Source organism: Physeter macrocephalus, chromosome 2 (assembly GCF_002837175.3).
Source record: "Physeter macrocephalus isolate SW-GA chromosome 2, ASM283717v5, whole genome shotgun sequence".
NCBI classification, from domain to species: domain Eukaryota; kingdom Metazoa; phylum Chordata; class Mammalia; order Artiodactyla; family Physeteridae; genus Physeter; species Physeter macrocephalus.
In genome coordinates, this window is record NC_041215.1 from 132,267,098 (window position 1) to 132,279,172 (window position 12,075).

A 12,075-nucleotide genomic window follows, 5' to 3' on the forward strand; every position below is an offset into this window, starting at 1 on the left:
CAAAAAAAAAAAAAAAAAAAAAAGAAAGAAAAAAAAATGGTCCAAGCACATGATAGAGAATTCCCAAAAAAGAAATACAAGTGGCCACAAAACATGAGAAACATTCAGTGTCACTGGTTATAAATACTTAAGGACTTAATTACTTCTGAAATCTAACTGGTTTATAAAACCCCAGGAAATATGTAAAGGCAATCAATTCCCATGAGTTACTAGGGCTGAAGAATATCCCTCCAGCTTGTGTTAGTGGATAACAGACATTTCTCCTAAAGGGAAGTGAGTCTCCTAAAATTCTAATCCCAATCCTGCTAACTCCCTGATGCCTTAGGGAAGCCTTCTCCAGGAGAACTATGACCTGTGAAATGATGGGAGTGAGCAAGATATCCTGCAGGCCCTCCTTCAGCGCTAATCGTAGGAGCAGAGTTCTCAGACATACCTGTTTCCTTCGGGCAAGCTCTTCTTCCTCTCGCCTTTTCCTTTCTTCCTCCTGCTGTCTCCGAAGAATTTCCTCCTGTTGTCTCCGGAGTTCTTCTTGCCTCTTTCGATCCTCCTCTTCCCGTTTTGCCCTCATTTCTGCCTCTCTTCTCTCCTGCTCTAGCTGTGGTTACACAAGAGTGCTCTTAGAAACTTGAGGCCAAGCACAGAAACACTCCAACATCACTGACCAGTACTGTTAGGAGCTGGTCAGTGCAGACACTGGAAGGTGGAGACACTACCATTCACTCAGTTACGTGTAGTGCAAGTGGGTGATGAAAGCAGCTCTGTGAGAGCTCTAAGCTCTGCTATGTCATAGTAACCAGAAAGTTTTATGCTCTTCTAAGCTGGATGCACTCACCCCTACTTTTACCTGTCTCTTCGCTCCACACTACTACTGCACATCTCCTATATGTGGGAGAGTGGCCTGTGTTGAGAGTAACATCAGAATTCTCTTGGGATGGCATTTCTTTGTTCACCCCTACAAAGGATTTTCTGATTGAAGATCTAACGATGTGTCTAACAAGGTTTCAACTGCAATGTTGTTGAATAATTACAGAAATTCTTTAAAATCTGAAGACCAACCACTTAACAAGCTCTATCACGCATAATTCCCCAATACTAGTCAAATCCAGCCCCTAGTCTCCAGTCCTATTGCCACACATATAATTCAGGCCTTTACCTTCTCATCCACATTCCTAACAGTCTCTTACCTGGCTTCCCAGCATCCTATTTTGCCCAGAGTCCCCAGTTCAACATCCAACCTCCACCAAAAAAATCGCTCCCAGGCTTACGTTTAATACCATCCCTCACCTTGAAAATAAATCCTAAGTCTTTAACGTGACACGGGCAAGGATCCTCCTGATTGGCCTGCCTCATCTTCTTTAATCTCTCTCATCATTTATTCCTCTGACACACCAGCTCTAGACTGGACCAAATTATTTAACTGTTTCCTGTGCCAGGATGTTCTCATACACTTCTAGCCTTTACAGGTCTTGTTTCCTCCAACTGCAGTTTAATTTTCACCTCCTTCTACTCTGTCAACCCAAAACCCTTCAACTGAGCTAAATCCTACTACCCTTCAAGTGAAGTCAGCTCAGGTTATTACCATCCATCCAAAGTGTCACCCAATTCCTGATCCCCACCTCTCCTGCTAGGTAGCTGGCCCATGTGCTTCCTTGTGTTATTTGCCTGTGTCATCATCTTCCCAACACCCCCAACACACACACACACACACACACACACACACGAATGCACACTTTCATCATCTATGTGTTCCCAGCACAAAGTGCTATGGAACAAGAACAAACTCAAGAATTGTTTGAATTATGGTCTGTCACTCATATGGAGACAGATCCTGACTCTGAACTCATTTCATATTCTGGGCACTCTATGGATACTGTCACTATCTCGGGATAAGAATGCACTAAACATAAAATAGGAACAAGATTCTCTCGGAGGCATGAGAACCGAGAAGTCATTTCAATAACACTAGGTGTTCACAGACAACCTCTTCTGACAAGTACTAAAACCAAAATTCAAGATTCCTAGCTCCTCCAGAAGATGTGAATAGAACACAGAATGTAATATTAATGTTGAGCTTTTCAGCTGCATGTCTTCGGCACTAAGAGGCGTAAACAAACACCACCATAAAGATTCAATATGGGAACTCAAGCCTCAGATCAAGGGTCTTATAATAAGCTATGTAGTGGATATTTTCTTACGATCTTACAAGCATTTATACCACGAATAACGTAATGTACCACCATGATCATTAATGTGTCGACAAACCAATTTTAATTGATTTAATTTAAACTTGTTACTTTAAATTGTTGTGAGGTCTTTTTGGGGAGAAGGCGGCACAATAATGACAGTATGAATGTGCTTATACCAGCTACGTAGCCGTGAACGAAAAAGAAACATGTATAAGTAGCTAGAGAAATAGAGACATCAATAAACAAACGTCTACGACCTGCAGTTGGAAAGCATGCACTGCTACAGGAGAATGAGTTTCAGACCTTTGCAGCTTTGGCCTTCTCCATCTGCTGAAGCTGTTCAAGGGCAGGTCCTGGAGTTGTGGTGTCAAGGGGAAGATCCCATACACTACCACCTTCCCAAACTATAAGACATGAGGGGAAAAAAGTGAGGCATATCAGAGCTTACATACATGGCTAAATATCCAGAAGCATAATGAAGAAAGCTGTTTCCCTGTCCCTGAATGAGCTCCATCACCTATATCTGTTCTGCTTCTAAGTAGACTGAACTACCAGTGGGCTCTAGTTTATATCAATACCCTTCAACACATCTAGAAGAAAGTACCAGGCATTTATTGGGAACTAATTTCATCCTCAAAAAAACCCATATCTGTTCATATCCCCATTTTTACAGATGAACAAGCTAATAAGGGTCAGAGGTAGTTTTGTAACATTCCCAAGGACACATGGCAAGCACATGGCCATGACAGGATTTAAATCCCAGTGTATACAGATCCCAAAGCCAACGGTATTTCCAGTAGCCACACAACTTCTTACTGCATATGAAGTGGAGAGTGGGGTTAAGAGAGGTATGGCTGTAGAACTAGAGAGAACTCAGTGGTTGCACAATATTGTGAATGTATTAAATGCCACTAAATTGTTCATCTTAAAATGGTTAATTTTATGTTACATGAATTGCATTTCAATGAGAGAGAGAGGAGAGAGAGAGAGAGAGAGAGAGAGAGAGAGAGAGAGAGAGAACAGCTGGAGCTGGGAGTACTCTGGAAAGGCTAGGCAGGTATCACAAATGACACTGGGTCCTGCTGACCTGAAAGGCAGCACAGGGTCTGATATCAAAGTAAATGAACAGATAAGGCTTCTGAGCCTGTTTTCCTATTGCCTGTAAGGTTTGCTGACACCACTTTTCAGCATTCTCTATTTCCTACATTCCTATTATAGTCTATTTATGGACTATAAATTACTGTCCGCATAAAACCAATGAACTGTTTGTAAAGGAACTTAATTGCCTCATACCTGAAGAGAGAAAATGTTTAATAAGGTATTTATAGTTTTTCAAAAAGTGAAGACTATTTTAACATCCTAACAACTATAAATGACTCCCAAGAAAAAACAAGGTACATACAGCATGGGAAGTTGAGTTGATAAGAGACAACAATCAGTCCTTCTCCTGCCATAATCCCCAGGGTCAACGTCAGCAAGAGAACTAGGACATGAATGGCTCAATGGCTCAAAGAAAACTCCATCAGTGCCCATGGTCCTTACCTCTTGTAAGGACTACCCATGGTTCAAACTACCCACACCTCTGCATGGATCAGACCTTAAGAAACAGAAGCGTTGCACCAATATCAAAATGTTTCAAAAATCCCAGCCCTAAATTTTCCAATTTGATGCAAAAAGATGAGTGAACGAGGTAAGGGTAGCCTTTTCTACTCCCAAAATTTCTGGGTACCTGCAGTGTTAAACTACTCATCAACCCTCGACTCAAAAGAATAGATCATCATTACTTAGGTTTTTAACTTACGCTTTTTCTCACTCTGGTGAAGAGAATAAAAACAATTCAAAAGACTTTTCTACAGTGGTTAGAACAACATAAAAAAAGAGAGGCTGACTCAAGTTCAAGAAACCTATCTACTAAGTAATTTCCAGCAACTCCTTTACAGCTATTTTCAATAGCTGGGGTCTATTTAAAACAAAACAAAACAAAACAAAACAAAAACCTCACTTTTTATTAATATCCAATACAAAACACGTTGAAAAACTGATATATTTTTAAAAAACTGAATTATAAAAGTTATACGAGTCTAAATCCTTGGAGCTATACTAAAGGCCAATCTAAGGTTTTACCTGTAGGCTGTGAGGCTGTTGGCTGGAGTTCCCAGATAGAACCAGTATCTGGCACTGACACAGACCTAGTTACTGAGGGAATGACGTTCTGATCAGATATTCTGCAAAAGGGAAATTAGAAAATTAACTTGTTCTTGTCATCCACGAAAATAAAGAGATATTTCCAGATTATTTGTAGGTCTCTGAGGTTATTTGGCCAGAAAACTTCATTGTTTTAACTAAAACATAACACTACCAAAACATTTAGGAAAGGAAAAAGGATAGAGGCAAGGTAATCACACTTCTGGACCCTCGAGGTATTAGCAAATTTTGATTTACAAATAATGGATATGCCTACTGTCTTTAAAAAATCCAGAATATCTCAATAAGAGTCACAGAGGCAGCATGTTATCATGAAAAAACTCACAGACCTTAAGTCAAAAGGTCTGCATTTTAATTCTGTCTCTGAAGTGTTCTGTGTATTATGTCAACCAAGTCCTTTAGCCACTCTGAGTCCCAGTTTGCCCATCTTTAAAATGGAGACCTGAACACCTAACCTGCCTACCTGCAGAATTGGTTATGGCTCAAAAGAGAAATATAAAAGGTTCTGGTTAAACTGGACAGTAAAGTTTTTAACAGCAGTGACTGACACCTCTGCAGGAGGCATGCAGGAGACCTACCACCTTGCCCATCTCCTTGTAGGAGACACAACACATACTACCCTGAATGTTAACTTGAAACAGCAGGAATTTAAGACTTTTAGCATAATTTCCTTTTCCTTAGACCTACCTTAATGGCTTTTGTGTCTGGAAAATTTTAACCCTGTGTGGCGTTGTTAATATCTTTCTTGAGACATCACAGGTAAAAATGAGATTAAACTTCTCGACTACATTTTTTTGTTGTTGCTGATTCCATGAGCCTACACTGCTTTTCAAGCGTTCTTAGTATTCTTTGGTTATTATTCAAAATTTATCCTCTGAGTAAAAAGACCAAATAAATGCTTTACTTAATTATTATTATTTTTAAAAACTATATTCTATTTTTACACACAAAAAATGTCCTTTCCTCTCTTTCTTTAAAACACACACACACAATGTGACACATCATGGAAACGACCACCAACCTCATCTTCAGTGCCTGGAACTGTTGGAGAAGAAGTGCCAACTGTTGCTGCTGCTGGGAAGACAGTGCTGCTTTCTGTTGTTGAGCCAGAACTTGTGCATATTGTTGTCTTCAAAAAGTAAAATACAGTATAACCTGTCTATCCACATTTAGTTCACTTTACTGAGACATTAAAAGACAAAGTTCAGGCCCCCCCAACAAAAAACACCATTAGAAATAGCTATCAAATATATTTTTACAATTCTTCATAATAGTCACACAAACAGTTCTGTACTTTATTTTAGAAAGAACTGAACTAATAGATGGCATGCTTCTGAAAAAAGAACAGGAAAAAAAAAAAAATTAATGAAATGCCCAAAACTGGAACGTTCCCTTAAGATGATAGTAGCCTTTTATCAGAAAACAAGTGAGAAATAAAACAGATTCAAACTAACAGCTATTTCCACATGACGAACTTTTTGCAAAAATAAAATCACTTGTATAAAAATCCTCAAATTTATACGTTTCAGCTTGGAAAATTTTAGGTAAGATTTTTTTTCACTAGATCAGAGGTGGACAATTTTTTTTCTGTAAAGAGCCAGACAGTAAATATTTTGGGCTTTGCAGGACATTCACAACTACTCAATTCTGCCTCTGTAGTGCAAAAGTGGCCATAGATAATACACAAACAAATGGGTATGACTCTGTTCCAATAAAACTCTGCTTATGAAAACAGGAAGCCAGCCAGTTTGCCAACCTCTGCACCAGATGATAACAAATCTTACTTCTTCTATGAAAGGGACCCACAACCTAAGTGACTCTACCATCATTCCATACCACTACTAATAGTATAAACTTTTACTTCTTTCCTGCCCCCTCATCTGTTTTTTCTCTGCAGCATTCAAAGTTGAGCCATTTAGAAGACACTTAGTTCTTAAAATGTTTGTTGATTCTTGCTTTAGAGCTAAAGATATTGCAAAATTATAGTTATGTGTCATCTTCTACAAACTTCTGGTATTTAAGAAACAAGGTAAGACCAAACTTAGACTGTATAGCGGTAACATGCCACTAGCTGGATTTGATGACTGAAGTATCCTATTTAGTTTTCTGCTGTAAACAGTGAAATTTGGGAGCAGATTATATCTAAAGGCCCTTCTGGTGCTGCAGTGCACCCAACCGCATTACTGCTCTTACTGTATTAAGAACTGCTGATACTGGAGGTGCTGCATCTGGTATAAGGCTGTGAGTTCCTGCTGCCTGGTCAGTCGTTCCTGGTCCAACTCTCCCTGGGAGTAAAGGGGTGAAGGAAAGAAATACCACTGAATAAACTGAAAGAGCCTAAAAGCAATTTAGTACTTACATCTGAAAGGAAAATGAATCCTAGACCTTCACATCCCGCCCCACCTTTACACCCCAAACCCAAAACACCTATTTAAAAAAAAAAAAAATCAGGCATCTTTAGAAACTAGTGCCATCTAGTGGAAGAAGGTGGTGTCAGCATTAGAAGAGATTCCCTAAGGTGAGAAAGGTTCCTTATTGAGCTGCTGTTCTCCCCTCCTGCCCTTGAAGCTGAATGTTGTACTGTACTCCAGAGTTATTACTGTAACTAAAAAAATGTATAATTCTCCCAATCTTAAAAGTGATTTATAAATTTGGAGATTATGGAGAAATTAGAGAAGTAGGAGAAAACAGAAAGGAGTAAAATTAAATCTTATGGTAGGATTTTATAATGACACATAACAATTACAGGGAGGTAGTGTATAAGTATGTCTTCTTAAACGGGATGAGAAATTTAAAATTAAATGGAATATAAAAGAGCTTTGAAAACTGTTTAACTCTCTATCCAAAAATTAGGTGTTTCTATTGCTATTAATACACCATGAGTTTAAAAATAAGCTGTAGTTGGGACTCCCCTGGTGGTCCAGTGGTAAAGAATCTGCCTTCCAATGCAGGGGACGTGGGTTCGATCCCTGGTCGGAGAAGATCCCACATGCGGCGGAGCAACTAAGCCCGCACGCCACAACCACTGAGCTCACGTGCCTCAACGAGAGAGCCCGCGTTCCGCAAACTACAGAGCCCACGCATCCTGGAGCCCGCAACAACTAGACAGAAGCCCACGTGCCTCACTGCAGATCCCGCACACTGCAGCTAAGACCCAACACAGCCAAAAAAAAAAAAAAAATTTTTTTTAAATAAGCTGTAGTAAAACCCTGTTTTTTAGCTTATATGTCAAATAACACAGCTGGAATTTAAATTTTGGAAGGCTAATAGTGGAAAAAAAAAGAAAAGTGAAGTAAAGATAGTAGAAATAAAAGCATAAGGATAACAGACTAAATTTAGACAAATCATTAGTGAACAGTTTATATCCTTATTGCACACTGATTATAGTTTGGAAAAAAACATTTGATATATGATTTTACTTGAGGTGAGGTTCATCTGAAATTCAAGGACATTTTTCTTTCTTATTAAATATTCACGGATAGAAGCTACACTAGGTTAGTCTAAAATTAACTTAAGGGCAAAGGCAATACCTGACAGGAAGCAGAGCTTCCCATGGATTTTCCCCTTAAGTGGGTCTGACTGAGGCTCAGCCCCTATAATTGGAAGTCAGGAAATGGATTAGAGCAAGCATGCCAAGCTCCAAGTGATGAGCTTTCAGCGCTGAAACATGCAAGATAAAAACCCATCCCAATTTCTGAGTAAGTGGTAAAAATACAATTTATATACAGTAATACACAATACAATTTTTCTTTGGATTTACAACAGAAATGCCAGGAATAATTCCCCTCACCTAGCAATTTTCATTGCTCTCCAAACTACAGGAGGTTTCAACCCGTCAATGGATTGTGAAATCAATTACAAGTTCAAGATCAACATTTACATATTGGAAAAATAAAAAAAAGAAACGGAAAGAAAATATGTACATGGCACCAAATGTTTTGTGAAACTTGTTTCAGATATACCTGCACATTAATAAGTGTACAGAGTAGTGACATAAAAATCTTTTTTTTTTTTTTCCCTGTGGGCTGTGGTCAGAAGTTTGGTAACCACTGTTCTCACTTTGAACTCTCTTGGCTACAGATGTTGTGACTGACTTATTCATCTTCATCACGTAAGAACCTAACACAGCCCTGGCACAGATCTTCAATATATAATTGGTGAGTAAATCAATGGATATTACTGTAGAAATCCAGTGTTCACACTAAAGGTTTTTGACTATGGCCACTTTTGACTATGGCCACTTTTGACTATGGCCAGCAACCAGACACTCCAACCTGGAGAAGCAAAAGAGAGGCACAGATCCAAAGCCCCCGAAAAGGAACTAAACAGGGAGAGGCCCAGGAGCAGCTGCAAAATAAGACTTCCCCTTCAAAGGCACTCCAGGGTCAGCATACTAGAAGGGTTACGTTATGATCTAATTTTTAGTTAAAATATCAATAACGAATGTTAAAAAAATGAAAGTCTTCAAAATATTCTGAAGCAATGGAATTTTATATTAGTAACATTTGCTTTAAGGCAAAACTCAAATTTAAGAACTCCAGAAGTCAGAAAGCAAGAGGCAAATAAATGGAGAGGAGAATGTGCATTCTAACTAGAGGCAACAAGAAAGTCTAAGTCAATTGTGTTGAAGCACAGCAGATAAAGGTAAAAGCTCTGAAATGAACTTAAAAAGGTAAGGAGCCAGAACATGCATGACCTGGTATGGAAGCCAGGATAAGAAGTTCTTCTTTCAACACCTGCTGGAAAGCTATTGCTGGATTCTGTTTCTTGAGAGAGAGAGAAAGAGAGAAAGAGAGAAAGAGAGAAAGAGAAAGAGAGAGAGAGAGAGAGAGAGAGAGAGAGAGAGGGAGAGAGAGAGAGAGAGAGAAGGACGGGCACAGGTACACAGGTATTTGAGTTTTGAAAAGATCATTATAGCTAGGTATGTAGTCTCTGACTCAGACTTCCCATTGCCATTTCAGTTAATCACTTGCAAGGAACTAGTTTCTTCTTCATTAGATGTAACATCTATTTACAAAGAGAAGCAAGTGCTTCTGTGTCCACTATGTGTTCTGGGTGAAGCGTAAGGTACTTACCATATGAGGAGGGGGAGCTGGTCCAGGAGAGAAAGGAACCCTTCCCCACATTTTCATGATATCACCAAGAGGTTGGAAGCTTTCATCACATGCTCTCTTCACCAACAAAGACATAGTGAAATAGCCCGCCTGAAACCATTCCGCCATCTCCTGATTATTGAAGGGACCTAAAATAGCATTAATTAAACAGAAAGGCAGTAAGAATCCTTTCAAGCTAAAGAGGAAAAATATATTTCCAGGTTCTGATCCTCACCCAGAGGTAACAATTTGTTTCAGGTGGCACCTATCAAATATCTTGTATAACATCTTAATTTAATTTATCACAAAAAGTGGTGAACAGGCCTCAAACTAATAAAATACTATAGAAACAATTTAGAAATAAGCCTATGTCTACACATCCCAATTTCTCAGCAGTGTTTTAATTATTTTAAGGAGCATAATTGTCTCCAACTCACTCAATCTCTAAAGTTCATTTATCAGAAAAGCATAACACTAAAAAGAGTTAGTGTTTGTTAGACTTTGTAGCACAGAGAAATAAATATGCAGGGCTGAATATGCTCTTCTCTAATTTTCATTTTCTGTTAGAGTTTACTGGAGGTTAGGCAAAATATAAACAATAATGAATTAAATTAAGAAAAATTATAATTTATTTATCTAGGGAAAGACTAAATCTGGCTTTGGTAAGGGAAAAAAAAAACTAACATTCTCTAGATGTTTCACAATAAGAAATAACTGAATATTTTATACATAAAATTAACAAACTCACTATCAATAACCATTGATTCAGCAACTATTTACTGAACACCAGTCACACAGGTCCAGGCAGGAAGACACAGCAGTAAACAAAACCAAGCCCTGGAACCTCCACCTCTGGGAAGGTGGAGTAGATGTACTTCTCCCTGCTCCTCCTGCCAAATACAACTAAAAACCCTGGACGTTACACATAAAACAAACAAACAAAAAGACTCCTACAGGTAGAGAGAAGGCAGCAGACTGACTAGAGGCCTTGAAGCCTGAGGAACCAGCTGGTGGTGAATTCCCTGGGTTTTCATTTTACCTCACACTTCCCAAATTTGGAGCTAAAGAAGCGAGCAACAAGAAAGATGGCCCAATATATACAATTGAAAACATGACCCAATTACAGGCTATCTACAAGAAAGTCACTTAAAATATAACAATATAGGCAGGTATAAAATGAAAGGACAGAAAAAGATATATCAAACAAACATTAATCAAAAGAAAGCTCAAGTGGTTATATTAGTATTTAATAAAATAGGCTTCAGAGCAAAGAAAATTACCAGAGACACAGAGGGACATTATATAATAATAAAGGGTCAATCCACCAAAATGTATGCACCAAACAAAACTGCGAAATATATGAAGCAAAATCTGATAGCTGAAAAGAGACACAGAACAGATCCAAAATTAAAGTTGAAGAGTTCAACAACTTATAGAACAACTAGACAGATAATCCGAAAGACTACAGAATTCAACACCACATCAACCAATAAGATCTAATTGACATTCACAGAACACTCCAAAGATAGCAAAATACACATTCTTTTCAAGTACCCACAGAACATACAGCGAAACGGACTATATTCTGGACCGTGAATAAATCTCAACAGATTTTTAAAAACTGAAATCGTATACAGTGTGTTCTTCGACAACAACAAAATCAAACCAGAAATCATACACAGAAAGTTAGAAAATCTCTAAACACTTGGAAACTAAACTACACACTTCTAAATACTACATAGGTAAAAGTGGAAATCTCAAGAGAAATTTTTAAAAAATACACTCAATGAAAATACATATATCAAAATTTGTGGTATGCAGTTTAAATAAGCTCTGAGAGAGTCATATATAATATTAAATGTTTACATCAGAAAAAAGTCTCAAATCAATAATATAAGCACCCACCTCAAGAATCTAGAAAAATAGCAAAAATAAACCCTAAGATGCAGGAGGAAAGAAATAATACAGATAAGAGCAGAAATCAATGAAATTAAAAACAAAAACAACAGTGGAAAAAATCAATAAAAGCTGATTCTTTGAAAGGATCAGTAAAATTAACAAATCTTTAGCATGACTTACAAAGAGAAAAAGAGAAATGAACAAATTACCAATATCAAGAATGAAACTGCGGATTACCACTACAGAAACTGCAGACATTAAAAAGATAATAAGGGAACACTTTTATCAAAAAGATAATAAGAGAATAAAGAAGGGAATACTCTCAACACATAAATTTAGATGAAATGGACCAATTCATCAAAAAACACAAACTACCACAATTCATTCATAGTAAATAGATAATTTAAATAGTCCTGTAACTATTAAGGATATTGAATTTGTAACTTTTAAATTCCAAAAAAGAAGTCTCCACCTGGAGAATTCTACCAAACATTTAAAGAATTAACATCCTGTGGCAAATGTATGGATGTTTCTCAAAAAACTAAAAATAGGGCTTCCCTGGTGGTGCAGTGGTTGGGAGTCAGCCTGCCGATGCAGGGGACACGGGTTCGTGCCCCGGTCCGGGAGGATCCCACACGCCGTGGAGCGGCTGGGCCCGTGAGCCATGGCCGCTGGGCCTGCACGTCTGGAGC

General features: G+C 38.2%; 1 protein-coding gene across 5 annotated transcripts in view; it reads right to left on the reverse strand.

Moving 5' to 3' along the window:
* Positions 1-12,075, reverse strand: part of GIGYF2 (GRB10 interacting GYF protein 2) — a 128,762-nt gene that overhangs the window by 33,205 nt on the left and 83,482 nt on the right. For all 5 annotated transcript variants that reach the window (XR_003677897.1, XR_003677898.2, XM_007125031.4 and 2 more), the window contains 6 exons: positions 9,467-9,633; positions 6,585-6,676; positions 5,413-5,520; positions 4,311-4,411; positions 2,490-2,590; positions 434-595 (listed from right to left, as the gene is read on the reverse strand). Coding sequence is in view for 3 of the 5 variants with exons in the window: in XM_007125031.4 (XP_007125093.2) it covers positions 434-595; positions 2,490-2,590; positions 4,311-4,411; positions 5,413-5,520; positions 6,585-6,676; positions 9,467-9,633 (731 nt within the window). In the remaining 2 variants the exon portion in view is untranslated. The remainder of the gene's footprint in view (positions 1-433; positions 596-2,489; positions 2,591-4,310; positions 4,412-5,412; positions 5,521-6,584; positions 6,677-9,466; positions 9,634-12,075) is intronic.